The sequence below is a fragment of the Xenopus laevis genome, chromosome 7L (assembly GCF_017654675.1).
Source record: "Xenopus laevis strain J_2021 chromosome 7L, Xenopus_laevis_v10.1, whole genome shotgun sequence".
Taxonomy (NCBI): Eukaryota; Metazoa; Chordata; class Amphibia; order Anura; family Pipidae; genus Xenopus; species Xenopus laevis.
The window spans coordinates 21,992,661-22,011,202 of record NC_054383.1 but is presented as its reverse complement, the minus strand read 5'-3'; the positions used below and the strand labels follow the sequence as shown (position 1 = coordinate 22,011,202).

Genomic DNA, 18,542 nt, shown 5'->3' with positions numbered 1-18,542 from the left:
ACGACCATGCATTGCTTTGAAGAAGACCCTGGAATATGAATAGGAGAGGCCTAAATCGAAAGATGAGTAATAAAAAGTAGCAATAACTATACACTTGTAGCCTCACAGAGCTTGTTTTTTAGATGGGGTCATTTGAAAGATGGAAAGAGTTAGTAGAAGAAGGCAATTAACTTAAAAACCATAAAAAATAAAATATAAAGACCAAGTTGCTTAGAATTAGCCATTCTATAACATGCTAAAAGTGAATTAAAGGCAAACCACTCCTTTAAAATGAACTAAGTATAGATGCCCTTAACTCTAATGTATCTGTCTCTTGGGTATCTGTACTCTGATATGGGTTCAATAATGCAATAATTTCTGGCACAGTCAATTCATTTTATTATTACCATTCCTGGGTAACCCACGCAACCAACCCCCCTGTGCAGTGTCTCATCATGGGACCTCAAATCTCAACCTTGCAGTTGGCTGGTGCTTCCCAACTTGCAAGTCTAACTGATGTTCAAGTAGAGGGGCAGGATGGTAGATGCCTTCATGCCTTCCCCAGCCGTCCCCCTTTTCAAGGGCTGCTAAACACAGGCAGCACTGTATTCATGAGAAAAATCCAGGTCGTGACCAAGGACCTACACCTATAACCTCTCAATGGTAGGGGAGGGTGCAAAGTGTTAAAAAACATTGTGGCTTGCACTTGTTTTTTGCGCTTAAAAGTATGTCATGCTGTTTTTAAATGACCCGCCATTGGCTACAACCTTCCTTATCACTGCCTATAGTCTTCCTAATATGTTATAATCTAATTAAAGGAAACCAGAAGGGGAAGTAGCCCTGCAGTTTAGGGTGTGGAGTCACTATGGGCATGGCTTGTCGAACTCTCTCCATCAACACCTTAGTCATGTTCTTGTCTACATGTATGTTATATTATATTAATATATTTTAAAATACTTCCAATTACTTCTTTAATACCAAAGGTAATTTTCTGGCTGCTGCCCTCAACTGTAGGCCATTACAGAGGATTTAATCTATTCGGTTGTGTGATCACAGCTGGGATGCTTGTACGACTCAACCTTATTACACGAGTCAAGCCTAAACTATGCATCAAAGTACATCCATCCCGTTTGCACCTCCCCAAACTGCGCGTGTCAAACAAACCTGGGGTAATGGAGTAATGGCGTTCTTTTAATTGACCAGCAATCAGTTTAATTGGATGAGCTTCTCCCAGAGGAAAGGGATAAAACCTCCATCCTGAAGTGCAATTATAAAGACATTTCTTTAATAAGAAAACTTCAAGTGATGTTCAGATAATCAACTTTCAATCATTTTGTATCTATACAGGGTGTTATTTTAACCCTGTAGCCTTGTAGGGTGCCATGCACACGAACAGACACTAAATTCATGTCACCTTCAGTGTCGGACTGTGGTACGATAAGGCCATCACCCCAAGGGCCCACCATCTCAGCAATGGAGGCCCCCCTTGTGAACCCTTTAGTTGGGGGCTTTCTACTCACTGCTAAACATTGTGCTGCTGCAGTAAAAACTGTATGTGCTTTGATTTGGTTGGACAACCACAAATATTGGCACTTTGGAAGGAAGTGTGGACAGAATATCCTGTGATCCAATCAGATTGCAGTCAGTCTGTCCACATGGATTTTTATGATCTTCTGAAGCCTGATCTGGAGAAGAGACATCGGTAGTTACAAATGTGATCCATGTTGTAGTTCCCACCTCCATTGAGATCCACTTTTTCACCCAATGACCCAAACTAGTGGTTCAACGCTGGTTGTTCATCCATAGGAGTAACCAAATCAGACAATATCGAACCAATTATTTGGTACATACATTTAGATCTCATTTGAAAAAAATAACATAACGGTACAATGGTTTTCGGTTATGGGGGTATATTTATCAAAGAGTGAAGTTTAATAGTGAAGTTCCGCCACTAGAGTGTAAATTCCGCCACTTCCCATTCATTTCTATGGGGTTTTTAAAGGCGTATTTATCAAAGGGTGAAATTTCACTTTCACCCATTGATAAATACGCCTTTCAAAATCCCCTAGAAATGAATGGAGAGCTGCAGAATTTCACTCTAGTGGCGGAACTTCACTCTTTGATAAATTTACCCCATGGAGAGAAGTTTCTAATATATATTAGCTTATTAAAATTAAATGATGGCTACATAGAAATCAGGAATTTAATTAGTTATTTTCTTATGAAGCTGAATTTGGACCATCAAGTTTATAAGCAAGCGGATTTATATAGAACTTATAGGCACATAATAAACCTTGTACAAATACATTTTATTTGATGATCACTTCAGGACTAAGTTGGCTGGTAGCTCATACAAACCTAGTTACACTGTTTTGCAGATAGTATTTATCATTTTAAAGGGATCCTGTCATCGGAAAACATTTTTTTTTCCAAAACGCATCAGTTAATAGTGCTACTCCAGCAGAATTCTGCACTGAAATCCGTTTCTCAAAAGAGCAAACAGATATTTTTATATTCAATTTTAAAATCTGGCATGGGGCTAGACATTTTGTCAATTTCCCAACTGCCCCCAGTCATATGACAGGCGTCAAATATATATTTTTTGCGTCAATTTCTCGAATGTATTCACCGGCGGTGAAACGCGGAAATTCGCCACAAATTCTCACTTGCCGAATAAATTCGCCTATTACTAATAAAAACCCGGCAACCTCTAAAAGTCTGAATGGGTAAAAAAAATGTCTAATGGTATTAACATAGCTCCTATTGACTACTATGGGACCTTGACTGTTTCTACTTGCAGAAGCAGGGGCGTAACTACAGAAAAATCAGACCCTGCAGCTGCAGGGGATCCCAGGAGGTACAGGAGGCCCGTGAGACCCTAATTCATATATAACTTCAATAAATATATGTAAAACAGGGGAACTTCTAGACATTTCGGGGGCCTGAATAAAAATTTGCTGTGGGGCCCATTAATATCTAGTTATGTCACTGTGGAGAAAATTTGTATTAGAGTTTTTTGTGGTTATTACACTTCATAAATCTCAAACTTTATCTTTAGAGAAAAAAAGTAATTTTTCGATAAAAAAATTCCCCAAAAAATTCCAAGGGGCCGATTCACTAAGGGTCGAATTTCGAAGTTAAAAATACTTCGAAATTCGACCCTCGGATTGAAATCCTTCGACTTCGAATATCGAAGTCGAAGGATTTAGCGCTAATCCTGCGATCGATCGATCGAAGGATTTTAATCCAACGATCGAAGGAAAATCCTTCGATCAAAAAATCACAGGCAAGCCTATGGGGACCTTCCCCATAGGCTAACATTGACTTCGGTAGCTTTTAGCTGCCGAAGTAGGGGGTCGAAGTTTTTTTTAAAGGGGAAGTACTTTGACTAGCGAATGGTCGAATAGTCGAACGATTTTTCGTTCGATTCGTTCGATTTCGTTCGAATTCGAACGAATTTAACCAATTCGATGGTCGAAGTACCCAAAAAATACTTCGAAATTCGAAGTATTTTTCATTCGAATCCTTTACTCGAGCTTAGTGAATCAGCCCCCAAATGTTAGTAAATAGGCCCTGTAGTGTAGATGTGGGTCCAAATGCAAATATTTCTGCTCTGATAAATATAACATGTACAAGAGTTTCTAAAATATCTACTGGATTGTGAAGGAAGGCATCTGCTTTCTTTCAAGCCAAACCAAAGAGTTATTCTTTTAGCATCGATTCATTGGTACGTGTTTCTCTTTTTTTTCGTTTATATGTAATGGAATTGTCATGGATACACAGCTATCACAATTGACTTGACTTGATAAAAGAGATGATTGAACAGAGCTTGTCTGGCAGAGGCGGTTAGATAACCAACCGTAGCCGAACGCAGACAAGAGTCATGTGAGGATGAGCCATCAGTAAAAAGCAGAATAATCCCACTATCCAGCAATCCTAACAGATTGCAGTAACATATTAGAAAAGAAGAATTTAACAAAAGGGGATTACATTGCTATTTTCTTTGACTGATAATGTAAAGAGCTTTTTTTTTTGTAAATGGTTTAATCACATATCCGATAACATCCCTGTTCAACAGAGATTAAGCCACAAAAGCAATAGCGATGTTTAATAGCTTCAGTAGATCTCTCCAGTACATGCTTCACTATACTCACTACATTCACTCTATTCACATGCACCTGCAACTTAAACATACATTTCAAGTATAAAATGTATAGAGTAGCTGATATATTTTAGTAACGTATCATTTAAAACTATATAACTAGAGACCTGTTTTCCACACACGCATTTAAACTGCACATATGTGAGCAGTGGCGCCGGGCCCCCTTTTTAAAAAAGTCTTTGGAGGAGCCCTGTGCACTGCGATCCCCAACTGGTCTCCTGCCCACCCACTGTCAGGAGCGCTGGGAATGCTCCATTCTGGAGCTCTCCGCTCAACATCCAAGATGGCAGAGCCAAGCGTTGCGCACTGATGTCATTGTGAAAATAAAAGCCCTTCCAGGTCACGAGTTCGATGCCCGATGATAGGATTTCCTTTGTGCTTCTAATATTACCATTGACTGGTTCCTGAACCTTTTGGCCCTGTCTGAACTTTGACATTGCTACTCATCTGCCTGCCTATCGATCTTTTGCCTGGAATTGACTACGATTACTCCTGATCCCTCTTTGATTACCGCAAACTTGAACTTTGTCATGAAGCTTCCTCCTTGGTCCAGACTTCTCCACTAGGAGCCGATAGGCCCATGACACCCAATCATTGTCCCATGACCGCCTACTCCATGTCCCGTGCCAGAGTCTCCCAGCTGCCACTGCGATCCCCAACTGCCTGCCCACCCCATATCCACCTACTCCCCATCATCGCCGGAGTCTCCCAGCAGCCTGCAGGAAGAGAGAGAGGGGGTAGTCTATTCGGCTATAGAGGAAGCAGACTCCGCGATCTGGGCCCCCTGTTCCCCTGGGCCCCCCGGGGAAGCTGGGTCTGCTTCCTCCATAGTTACGCCACTGTGAGTGATGGAAACATTGGACCATATATGATATTATATTATTAAGATTATTAACATTATTAAATAGCTGTGTGTTATGTTTTGGGTAGCCGAGGATGAGCAGAGTATAACAGTGCTTAAACACCACACTGTGCATAGTAAGTCCTGAGAGCAGTACTTTTCAGTTCAAGGCCCACTTGAAGGTCCAATGTTTGGCCAGAGCCCCCCTTGAAAGTTCAAGTTTTGGTTACAAAATAAGTACAGATATAGGAAAATAGTCATGAGCCCACCCTTATATAAATGTGGAATGCCCCTCAAATAAGATAAAAAAAATTCTTCACACATAAATCTCTAATAGTGTGGACTTGTGAAGCAAAAGTCGCCAGCGTTTTTAACAACTTTGATGCATTTCCGGCATACAGGATATGATGTCACTGACATACGATTGAGGAAGATGTAGCTTCGTTTTATCAGTTTGCCTGGTCTGAGGTGGTGAAGTAAACTCTGTCGAGGTAACGTTCAGTAAAATGACTGTTCATCAGAGCGAAAAGTCACCTGGCGATAGAGTGCAAATGAACGCTAGCAATAGTCTCGTTCACTAGCGAAATGTCCTCTACACCAGTTAGTGAATTGTTGATGTCCCTGCGGATGGGATTTCTGGTGAATTTCACCCTTTAGTGAATCTGCCCCATATTTTCAAGAATATCTAGGACATATTTACCCACAATCCCACAGTCTGTAAGAGCAAATGGCCTTTATCCCCAACTCTCAATCAAACAAGGACTTCAAATTCAGTCCCTCTGACACTTCTACAACCCTCAAAAATGGACCCGCTCCACAGTTTGGGAACCACTGCATTATGGGCTAGCACGTGTCCTCCAGCACTCTAAGCATGGTGTTCCAATCAGAACCAATCACGGAGCCTCAGATTCCATTTGGCATGACGTCCTCTAAAAAGATGCAGAGATTGTAATCTCAACGCAGATGCTATTTAAGATGCTGCAATTTCGCTACAAATAATTCCCAGATAGAAAATCTGCCAAGAAACCACGACCCACAACACATTACTTTTAATTGAGATTAGAATTCAGCATCATTTGTGTAAGCCACTTAGAATAATACATGAAACAGTAAAAAATTGAAGAGAGAGTGGAAACCTATTTATATTTCAGCAAGGCTTCTTATTTACAATAAGATTGCAAAAGATGTAGGAAATCAATAGAACCTGCTAGTGACAGAGAACTATGTGACTATACTATAATCTGGTAAATACATTCTCACTGCACTTCTCTTATACCAGGGCTGGTCAACTGGAAGCACACGAGATAGATGGGCTCCCCTACCTGCCTGTCATCTTTATATACTTGTTTTTATCTACAGATATATTGAATGACTAAAGTATGACGCTCTCTCTCTCATGTTCTTATCCTTTATTAATGTATAACACTGACATATTTCACAACACTTTTGCATCATCCACATCAATCTCTGCCCCACCAAAGCTTACAGTCTAAGGCCCAAACTCAGTTTGCCTGCAGGGCTCATTTACTGTAAGAGTACAACCCCAATTGCAGTTATGCCCGACCATTCGAAGAAGGGGAGAGCGACGGAGAGAGATCGACGAAGGGAAGGGAGGAAAATGCGATGGAGGGGAGGGAGACAGGAGGGAGGGGAGAGCGACGGAGGGGTGGGTGACAGAGGGAAGGGGAGTAAGGGGTGTGAACCCAGCTAGGAGTAGGCAGGAGACAATTTAAGAGGTAGCTGTCCAGTGCCCCCCTATTATTGTACCCTAGGCAGCTGCCTCTTCTGCCCTTAGTTCAGACCCTGCCTGTAGCTCCTAGTGAAGCTGCAATTACACTGGAACAATGAAAAAAAAGCACTGCATTATAGGTAGAAAACATGGCAATGTATGCCCAAATTGCACTGGTAAAGAACTTATTTTGTTTTAGAGTGTGGGAGAAAACCTATGCAACTATGGGAAGAACAAAAAAGTCAGTAACCTGACTGGAATCAAACCTAGGACTCCTACCTGCAAGGCAACAATTTATACCAATGTAGCATCTTGCATTACTACACCTATAGGAACCTCCATTATTTTGCAATTTCGGCATGTATAAATGTTTTTGGCTCCTTGATCTGCCATAAACCCCAGTCCCTTTTTCTAATACACAAATGAGTGACTGTGCCACCAAATGGCCACTAGTGATTGAGCAAATCTGTGCCATTTCGCTTCGCCGAAAAATTATCGAAATGCATTGAATGAGTGTCAATGTTTATACACGCAACTATTTGGTCTAAATGCATTAAATTCAATGGGCGTCCGAATAACTTTGATGTGCAGTAAATTTTTTTTTTTTACGCATCAGATTTTTCACCAGCGAATTGTCGCTGCAGTTTTGCAAATTAATTTGCTTGCGGCAAACTGCCGAAAATTGCATGCGAACTGGTGTCTGGCGAACTTTTTCGCCCTTCACTACTGGGCAGCATACAGGGCTCTATTTACCATATATGCACTTGAGGGCTCATGCCTAGGGGCAAATTCACTAAGATGCGAAATTGCGCCACACTTCGCCAGGCGTAGTTTCGCCAGCGCTTCGCAAATTCACTAAAATCCGAAGTTGCGCACAGGGGTAGCGTAAGGTTGCGGAGTTGCGCTAGCGTTGTTTCGCTATATAAAGCGAAGTTGCGCTAGCGAAGGCTAATTTGCATACGGCGCGAAATTCAAATTTCAATGGAGGAACACGTATCTCCACTACAAATGCCTAGAAAACCTTCAAATCTGCAAATAAAATTTTTATTTTGCCCTACACATGTGCCCACTGTCTAGGTAAGTTGCCATGAGTCAGGAAATGTAGGGAAGGGAAGGGGAGCCCCAAAAATTTTTCGATCTTTTTCAGCCTATCAGCCATCATGTAGAAAACACGCCAGCGTTTTTTGGGACTTAGAAAAAATTTTGACTTTTTTTTAAACAATCGCTATCTACTCTATTGCGCTTCGCCAGGTCTGAGGTGGCGAAGGAAGTCTAGCGTAAAAGGTAGCGTTCAGTACACTGCGCAAGTTAGTGAATTTGCGTAGTTTCGTCGCTAGCGAAGATTCGCCTGGCGTAAGGTTGCGAAGTAGCACTAGCGAAACTACGCCAGCGTTCGTTAGTGAATTTGCGCAGTAGCGAAAATGCCAAACGCTATCGAATTAACGCTAGCGTTCGGCGCTTCGCGCCTTAGTGAATTTGCCCCCTAGAGTGGCAGTTTTAGGGAGAGGCCTCAAGTGCCAATATGGTAAATAAAAATGTTTGAAAATAAATCTCCACTGACTGCTGCCAGATACTTGCTGCGTAATCTGGAGGCAGAGCTGAAGGGTACCTAGAGCCTCTACGATTGACGCATTTGATATACAGCAGGTCCTTCTGAACTTCCTCAGTTCGAGGGATAAGGGGTAGAAATGAGATCTGAAATACAGCCGTGCATTTTGGGAAGATAAGAAGGAGATGAACTGAAAACTTTCCCCGTGGAAAGCAAATTCTCAATCCTGACACAAGCAGATGTGATACATATTTTGAATTGGCTGCGATTATTAATGACGGTGAAGGCAAATCTAGTGTTGGGAAAGGCAAAGGGTAAAAAGCCAATTAGCATTTAGATAGTTGAATAACTAGCTCGTGAGATCAAAGAGCGATTATTTCAGGTGCCGCAGCTGTGCTGACATTAATTGCAAATAAAATCATGGTAATTAATGAATTACGTTAGAAGTGAATTAAAATGACTGATTTATTTGAATGTGCGCTTAGGATATTTTTTTGCGTTCCTTTTGTTTCAGGAAGTCTGTGAGTATGAGGGCTGGGAGTCCATGTGTCGGTATTTCTAGGGAAGGCCATATATTTTTCTAGTAACAGGTTGGAAAGCCAAATCCCATTGTAAGAATTATCTAATGTAATAAAAGCTGTGAAGTTCACAAGCTGAACACTGGTCATTTGAAATCCCTGGTGGGTCCTTTCCACCTCACAGGCTGCAAATCGGTTTTGCTCTATTAGATGAGCTGCCTGTTGTTTTGTCGATTTTAATAGAAAAAAAAAAACCAGAGGGGGGGAGCAGAAAATCCGCTATTTGGACAGTGTCAGTGGAGCCATAAATACGGCTTTTGTTTTTGGCTGCAAAAGGGGAAGTTGCGCTCATGGCAACAAATATTTTTATAGAAATACAGGAGCCATGGATTGCAGGTTTTTTACAACCGCAAGTGCAGTGGGCTAAGTGCAATTTCGAGTGTGTTTTACCCACACTATAGAATTGTTTCCATAATTCCAGTGTATTAGCAGTTGCCAGGGGGAGATGAGCCTGCCGAAATTGCAGCCATTGTGTTAAAAACGGACACAGTTGCATTTGTATTTTAAAAGATCCGGTTGGTGTTTCAGCCTGGGAAACCCAGGAGCTGCCGCCATCCTAGACCTGGGGATAACTCAAGGTTTCCCACTGTGGGTTGTATCAATAGGCGAAGCAGAATTTCATCCAGTGAATTGGATGCAAACACAATTTTAAACACAACCCCTACTCTGAAAATGCTAGATGCAACTTCAACCAGATTTGTAGCTGGGAGTGCGGGGAGTTACGTTGGGATTAAGGGAAAAGCACTCCATTATGGGTACAAAAACATGGTGATTTTCCGCTTAAAGGGATTCTGCCAGAGGAAGACATGTTTTTTTTCAAAACACATCAGTTAATAGTACTGCTCAAGCAGATGTCTGCACTGAAATCCGTATTATAAAAGAGAAAACTGATTTTTATATATTTAATTTTGAAATCTGACATGGGGCTAGACATATTGTTAGTTTCCCAGATGCCCTCAGTCATGTGACTTGTGCTCTTAATTCACTCTTTACTGCTGTACTGGAAGTTGGAGTGATCTCATCCCCTTCCTTTTCCCCCCAGCAGCCCATCATAATAAAATTTTATATGGAAGATTGATGTATTTGAAGTGTAAACAGTTTAATTTGGAAATTAAAAAACAACATCATAAGAATCTCAAAAAAATCCCTAAAATGCCCTCATCTGTATAAAATCAATTGTCAGGTCATAATATCACAATATACATTTAGCTACACTGCAATTTTTTCAAGCTGTCCAACTACATGAAACTCATGCCTGGTCTGGCTTGTCCTACACTCACTTTCATCTGATTCATTTAAAATTCTAGTATTTCATCATTTTTATTGTGTTGTTGTGTCATGAGATTACAACTTTCATTAAATGTGCTCCTTCATTATAGTTGCACTCAACACCGGTGCATTCATCCTGCCCCCTTGAGTACAAGTGTATCAGTTCATGCTGAGAAACCCTGGAGCTACCTCCACCATGAACCATAACCATAAATGACCTCTTATGCCAATAAGTTTCCAAAGGTGCCCTGATACATCTAGTGGCAGTAAATGGCTACAGCAGGTGGCACTCTACTCTACTTTCCCTTACACCCTTTTTTAAGGTAAAAATTCCCTAAATGGCATATTACCTGACAGGCTCTTGCACCCTCAAAATGATGGCACTGGCTTTATGAAATACCCAGTAAAAGAAAGTGATAAAGTTACAATTGGTTCCATTTGTTATTAAGAAAGTCTATAGCAATAGTCTGCAATTTGGCTGTTTGCTTCAAGTAATTCAGTTCAGTACTTGCTGCTCCTGCAGTGCAGGGAATAAATGTAGTCTTCCCAGCTATAATACTGATTTCACTCTAATGCTCTCTGTACAGGCCATGCTCGCTCTTCTGTCCTCTGGAGAGTATTCAGGTAATGACAAGATTTTCTTTCTATCTTGTCAAATGCATACTGTAAGGAGAAGACACAATCCTCTGGGTCATACAATCAACCCACAACCATACTCAAAGGCAGGGGTCCCCAACCTTTTTTATCCGTGAGCAACATTCAGCTGTAAAAAGAGTTGCGGAGCAACACAAGCATGAAAAATATTCCTGGGTGTTGCAAAATAACTGTTGTGATTGGTTATTTGGTAGCCCCTATGTGAACTGACAGCCTACAGGCGACTCTGCTTTGCAGTACACCTGGTTTTTATGCAACCAAAACTTGCCTCCAAGCCAAAAGTAAGCTCCTGTTTTGAAGCCACTGGGAGCAACATCCAATGCGTTGGTAAGCAACATGTTGCTTACGAGCCATTGGCTGTGGATCATTGCTCTAAGGCAAGGGGTCCCCAACCTTTTTTTATTTGTCAGCCACATTCAAATGTAAAAAAAACTTTACTTTACATAAGCATGCAAAAAGTTGCTGGGGATGCCAAATATGGTCTGCATTTGGCTATTGGTAGCCCCTATGTGGACTTGCAGCCTACAGAAGGCTCTGTTTGGCAGGATGCCAGGGCAAAGACTGTGTCTATGAGTAAGTGCCCCATTAGGCACAAAATGTGTCAGGCTCTCTGTGTTTCGTCACTGATATTTATTATATCTAGTTATACTGTTCTGATTTGGATATTGTCCCATTATGAAATGCCAGCAAAAGACATTTTAGTCCATTTTGGAGTAACCGGCTCCAATACATTTCTCTGAAGCCATCACTTCCAAATGGCTTTTGTCCTTCACCCGAGATGGCATTGCTGTTATCAGTAATGGGCTTGGAATCTGTACAATGTTCAGGAAATCTAAATGGATGCCTCTAGAGGTTCACCCAACCAATTAAATAAAATGAGCGCTTCTCTGTAGAAGAAAAGTGAAGGTGAAACTAAAGGACAATTAAGCTGGATTTCTAGTCTATTGACCCTAAATTCTATAGATGATTCATTCACCTTCAAACAAAGGGTATTGTATTAGCTTGGTAACCAGGGCATAGCATACTTGCATTATACTGCTAACAATGTACATAATAAGAGCTTGGTATTATTAGGAATGCATTAGGAAGCATTGGTCTGACGTTCTCCATTATGCTGTTTTCTTTTAGCAAGTCTTAACTATAAACTATTAATTAGCATCATCGGCTCAGTATCAAGTTCATTGCATGATCTGCATATATTCTTCTTCCTCACCAGGTTCTATCTTATAAGTGGAGGAGTCCCTTTTATTATTTGCGGAATAACTGCAGCAACCAACATGAAAAATTATGGCAATGAAGACAACACGCCATAGTAAGTAATATAAGTGAAATGTATTATTTGCTAATCCTCCGTGCTTTGTTTTATAGCTTATACCCGTACTTTTGTCACTGTACATAATGCAAGAAATTGAATTGTGCAGGGAACACCACTTAAATAATAGAAATAGAAGCCACTGCCTTTGTTATGGTTTTTCCACTCGCTCCTCCGAAAAAAAGAGGCATTAAATATTAATTAGCGCAGATAGGTAAATATTTTTTCTAATATAAGCACTAACTGTGTATTATTTTTTCTAAATCAGCTTTTAGTTTAACCAACAATGAGGCTAGATTCAAACAGTGACCATCTTTATAAATCTGTTCCTGGCCATAAATCAGCAGCGAAGAAGCAAAAAGGGCTAATAGATTGGCATTGAAGGGGACTTCATCAATCATATTTCCATCTTCTCTGACTCCTGTCATTGCCCATGAGTTCCTAGAGATAAAGAGGCTGTCAGTGTACTGAGAAGCTATGTGATTAGCCCAATATTATAAGTGCAACAGATGTTTTTACGCTATTAGCTGCTAAACTAAGGACTGGAAGACGTCTCTTCTTATCTTGTTTATGTTTATACAGTATATATATATATATATATACACATATACAGACAAACTAGAATAGGTGCACAGTTACAACTGCATATTGTTAGGACACAATAGGGTCAGGGCTTTGCTCACAAGAGCTTACAATCTAAGAGGGAGAGGAAGACATATGGTGAGGGCAGCCAGTGTGATTGTAGAGTTCCTGGTGGTTAGGACAATAATGGTAAGTGCAGAGTGAAAGATGGAAAAATAGTAGTTTAGGAGCAAAGAGTAAGGTGGTTAAGAAGGTGGTCTGATTTCTGAGGTCTTAGGTTAAAGGCTTGAGTAATAAAGTGGGTTTAAAAAGTGATAGTTTAAAAGATTGGAGACTCTGGGAGTGTCTATTTGGATAGGGCAAAGAGTTCCAGAAGATGGACGCAGCATGTGAAAAGTCCTGAAAGTGGGAGTGAGAAGAAGTAATGAGGAGGTTATCTGCAGATGGTTCTATATGGGGGTGTACTTTGTAATGGAAATAAGACCAGGCTCATGGGAATTTCCCAAGGTGGGTGAGCTCTGGGAGACCCTTTAGTACTCTGCCAGGCTACTGTAATCTTGTATATATTTATGGATATTGATTAGCACAAAGCTACATGGGAATTTCAAAATTAAGCCTCCACCCCTCAACAACCTTTTTTTATTCTGTGTGGACAGAGTCAATGTAGTATTTCACATAAACAGCAACCATCTGTATGCTGTCAGCTGACCTTAGCAATCAATACAGGTTCCTGTTGCTTCTGTTTAGTTAATATTAATCATGTGCATGACATTCAGCGGGTTATTTCCTAAACCATGAATTTATCTGGTAGGGCCTTTTTGGGGAAAAAATACATTTTTTGAGATTTATTATATGCTGTTGCTGTGAAAAGCCAGAATCAGAAAATCCACCAACCCAGACCTGTCAAGGTCATGTAAAATTCTACGGGAGTTGTCCCTATCCCAATTGGAGGATATTGTGGTCTGCCCTGGGTTTAGTCCGATAATCTGATAAATTTTGGGTTTTCAGGCAAAAACCTTAAAAAATTACACAATTCAGGTTTTCCATGATTTTATCGAGTTATAGAGTTATTTTATTAATAAATAAGGCAAAATCCAGGATGGCAGTTTGTAAGTCAAGCTTTTTATTGAAACAATGAGATAAATTCAGATTTTAGTAAATAACCCCCCTCAGAGTGAGGCCACCAGAAGAAAGTGGATATCAAGAAGCCACCAAACATTTGAAGGTTTTATTTTAAATTCTGCTGTAGCTTTTTATTGATGAGATATCCTGTTAACACCCCATACAATATGCAAGAGCTGCTGCTTTTAAAACATTCTTTAAAAAATCTACAATGTGTATTTTTTTCACGATAATCAGGACATTGTTGTGGCAATCACTGGTGCAGGTCAGCAGATAAATAAGACGGCCTGTGCAGAATGAATGTGTTTTATCATTGCATGCAATGACGGTTCCTCTTTTCACAACAAAACAGTTTAAACATTATTATTTTTTTTATTTCTTTGTAGCTGCTGGATGGCCTGGGAGCCCAGCCTTGGTGGATTTTATGGCCCTGTCGCACTCATCGTCCTGGTCACCTGTATTTACTTTCTCTGCACTTACATACAGCTGAAGCGGCATCCAGAACGAAAGTACGAATTGAAGGAAAGGACGGAAGAACAACAGAGGCTGGCAGGTGTAGAAACGGGTCACAGTCATCTAGCTGAGCCGGGGTCAGTCTCCCAGGCAACCTGCTCTATGATTTCATCGTCGTTATTGGCAAACGAGCATTCATTTAAAGCTCAGCTGAGAGCAGCTGCATTCACCCTTTTCTTGTTTACGGCAACGTGGACATTTGGGGCTCTTGCTGTGTCTCAGGAACCTTTCTTGGATATGATATTTAGCTGCCTCTACGGAGCGTTTTGTGTCACGTTAGGGCTTTTTACTTTGATCCATCACTGTGCAAAACGAGATGACGTTTGGCATTGTTGGTGGTCTTGTTGTCCATCAAAGAAAAAAGCATACCCCGTGCCAGCAAATGCCCGACAGAAAACAAACATCAACGGGGATGCCCAGGTCCATACGACTTGTATTCAGGATTCACCATGTCCTAATAAATCTCCAATGTATAATCACCCACCTGCAGGACATTGCAAACTGACCAATATACAGTCTACTCAAAACCACGTCAACTGCCTTTCGCCAGTCACTCCATGCTGTGCCAAGATCCACTGTGAACAACTTATGGATGATGAATCTCATATCCATGTACATAATGAAAGTGCTTTTAGGCCCAACATGCATGTTCATAGGTGTTTGAAAAGCAGAACTAAACCACGTTACTTTAGTCGTCATAGGTCAGCTGCAGAGAGAGAATATGCTTATCACATTCCTTCTAGCATTGATGGAAGCATACACAGTTCCCATACAGACAGCCCACACAGTACACATGAGGGCCACACAGGCCACAGAAGGGGATGCTGCGGAGCAAGTGATCCCTACCCTACAATGAGCCAACCTGAGAGCAGTGATGCAAGTACTGCGATATTTAGTTGTGGCAAAATGCCTGAAACTGACATTGTGCATCATGGAGCACATTTTGAGCTGCATCCCCGGAGACAATCATTCCCATTCAACACAACAAACCCAAACGGAATACTCAAGGGAAACATGCATGAAGCCATGATCTATAGCTCAGATAGTACAGGAAATATCAAAACCGGCCCTTGGAAAAATGAAACTACTGTGTAGTTCATGGGTTAGTAGTACGTCCGTCCTTTGATGCTGGTAAATCTATAAAGCATTTCAAGTTTACTTGTTAAGTGTTTGTACAGCACACATCACATTGTATGTACATACAACACTTAGTTCTGTTTTGTTTCTACGAACATAAAAAAAAGCAGGCGATGTAGCATTTGATTAGAGAAGACAAGGGACACTGAAAAATATGGAAACTGACATAGAAGTTGCTTATAGAAATCGATCTATATTTCATATATATATATATGGAAAGATTTCCGTATAGCACTGTCCAAATTGTGGATGGAGCTGATCTGTAATTGCCCTTTAAATATGGCTGCTTTAGCCACAATCCAAAAAGTTAAAAGTGTCTCATGACTTCAGGGCATATGCTGAAAGTCATTATGATGGCTTTTGGAAGAAAGACAGAGGGGCTTTGGGAGAAGAGAAGGAATATTATAGAAGGAAGAGAGAACAAAGATTTAGAAAGAGCAGAGAAGCCCCTGCATCATGAATATTCTTATACAAAAATGCTCAATAACAATGGAGTTTTTCTTACATCTCATCAATTCTGCAACTTCCTTTTCGATACTTGAGAAACTTCTATGTCAGCAACAGTGTCCCGTTCTTAACTCACGATATTGTGTGAAGGTTGACTGAGGAGGCAATATCTCATTTCTATTCAGAATTCTTAATATGAAGTGTGGCAGCATTTATTAAGTACATCATCCAGAAGATCATATACAAGTTGCTTGCTTTCTATCATGTTTAGCTAATTACATATGTTTAAGGAAATCACTGCTCGATAACCACTCTTTAAAAAAAGGGATAATAAAGCAAGTATTATTAGGGAGAGACTCTTGTCTACTTGATAAAACTTATTCTAGGTTTTTTATGACATGACTAAAAGGTGTTCTTTGTGGCACCTTGTAAACTTCCAGTAAGACTGAAGGCAATGGCTTCCAAGGCAACTTAGTCATTCTAGATAACATTACCTGCCATAGATTGTACAGCCAACAGCATTTGGGGAGACAATGAGAAAGGCACAAGTGAGCCATCCCACAACATAGTTAGGCTCAATGTGATCACCGTCATCTATCACCTGTGTAGCCTATCACTTCCTAGTCTAGTTAATGTGCAGTTCTAGCAGAGGAGGTGAGTAATTAGTATTTCTCAATGCTCTTCTCCAGCATACAAGGAGTAAGCAAGATGTCCTTTCTACTAAGCGCCCCTGTTGCCACCTCTATGGTTTATCCCCAATAGGATGTTAATCTGTTTGATGTCAGCATGAAGGGAACATAAAACCTCTATCTAAAATATGGTGGCTTCTATATGTGTCTATATATAATTATTCATGCAATATGTATGGATAATCTCCAGAAAACATTCCCAAGATGCCATGGCTAATAAATCATTTGTACTGCCCCATTTGGATGTTGATCACCATATATTGTGATTAAACTATAGCAGAATGCTTGAAAGTCCCAATTCCACACAGTCTCTTGTGTTAAAGTGGACATACACGCAGTACTGGAATTGGGGAGGGATGTCATCCCTTCATTTCTTTATTTTTGTGAAATAGCATCCCCTTAGAGGGGATGCAAGAGTTTTGAATCCCGGAACTTTCTTTTGCTCCTCTCCACTTCTGCGTGCAAATAAAATGCAGAGGTAAAATAAAATATAGTTAAATATATAGTAGATAAAAGGAGAGAAAAGATTGCTGGGAGAGAAATAGAGAAGTGATAGAGAAGTGTGAAACAGATAAAGAAGGTGGAGGCATCAGAGAAGGTTATAGAGAAAAGGAGAGAAGAAGAAAACAGGGGAAACAAAAAGAGAAAATGAAAGTATTAAACAGCAGCAGATTAGGGAATAGTGAGAGAATGATATATATGAAATAATCTTGGGTAATATAGAATATGATGGGGTTGTTATGACACAATACACAGGCAAGGTGCTGTGTTTGCAGAAGCTGGATTGACAGCCAAGAAAGTCATATGCATAATTTTCGTTTTGGGGTCCCTACAGGTCACATATGTAAAGCTATGCATACTGGGCATTAAACTGTGCATTAGAAAGAAATGCCAAAATGGAAATAGAAAAATGGTTTTGTTTTAAAGTGGGTGAAACCAGAAAGAATTGGTGCATGAGGCTTATTTATAACAATGGGTGTGGTTTATGTTTGTGGGAGGGGCTTATTTTAGCACGCTCAACACACAGAGCATCCCTCCACTTTTTTTCACTCCAATTCAAGCAATGCATACACGGATCAGCTTTGGTGCTTCCATTAGTGCAGCCCATTGGTCAAATCATCAGAGATCCCTGATTTGTTTGTTTAGTCATGGTCAGATCAAGCAGATGTGAATGGAAGAGGATGAAGCCCTCGCTTTCACTTCTTGGTCTTCCAGGGCTTTAGATATGTAGAGAAGCATATACACAGTAGAAGCCACCATATTTTAGACAGAGGTTTTAGTTGCATTTTTGCTGACATCAAACAGAGTAACATACTACTGGGGAAAAAAGAGACATCGGAAAATAAGGTTCTCTATCCAAACAGACCACATATGATTTGAAATTGTGCTGATAAATGCGCCAATTAAGTCAAAATTAGCCAAACTGTCTAGCCTAAAAAGTGCATTTATAGGTCCCTTAAATCAGGCCATCTGATCCATAACTTGTGTTCCTTCCAAAAATAGCACACATTTAAAAGTAAAGTTCACCTTTAAATTTATCTTTCAATCTTATATATTTATTTTTATAAAATTTGCTCTTTGTTTTATAATCTGTATGATTTTTAAAATATCAGCCTTTCTGATCTGCCTCTGGTTCTCTTTCTATTGAGGCTCCCTACCAGGCCCGGACTGGCAATCTGTGGGTTCTGGCAAATGCCAGAGGGGCTGCTATAAGGTGCCATAGAAAGTCAGTATTTAGTGGGCTGGTGGGGGCTGTTTGGACCTCTGTTTGGGCTGAGTGGCCTCTGTGTACCTGAAATGTCAGGGCCTATTTTAATTCTCAGTCCTGACTTGCAAAGTCTATCCATTTTCTGTTCTAATTGTGATTCGCTGCCTGGTTGTTAGGTCAATCAGTCCCTGGTGACCAGTTTGAATACTGCAAAAGAAAAAAGTCAATCATTCAAAAACCATAAAAACACAATGGTCCTACAATACTAGCC

The 18,542-nt window shown here is 40.4% G+C and overlaps 1 protein-coding gene across 1 annotated transcript in view; it reads left to right on the top strand.

The window, feature by feature from the left end:
• Nucleotides 1–16,979, top strand: part of adgra1.L (adhesion G protein-coupled receptor A1 L homeolog) — a 137,331-nt gene extending 120,352 nt beyond the window's left edge. The window contains exons 6-7 of the mRNA XM_041568657.1: nt 11,978–12,073; nt 14,164–16,979. Of these exons, the coding sequence (XP_041424591.1) occupies nt 11,978–12,073; nt 14,164–15,385 (1,318 nt within the window). The 3' untranslated portion in view covers nt 15,386–16,979. The remainder of the gene's footprint in view (nt 1–11,977; nt 12,074–14,163) is intronic.
• Nucleotides 16,980–18,542: the final 1,563 nt, after the last annotated feature.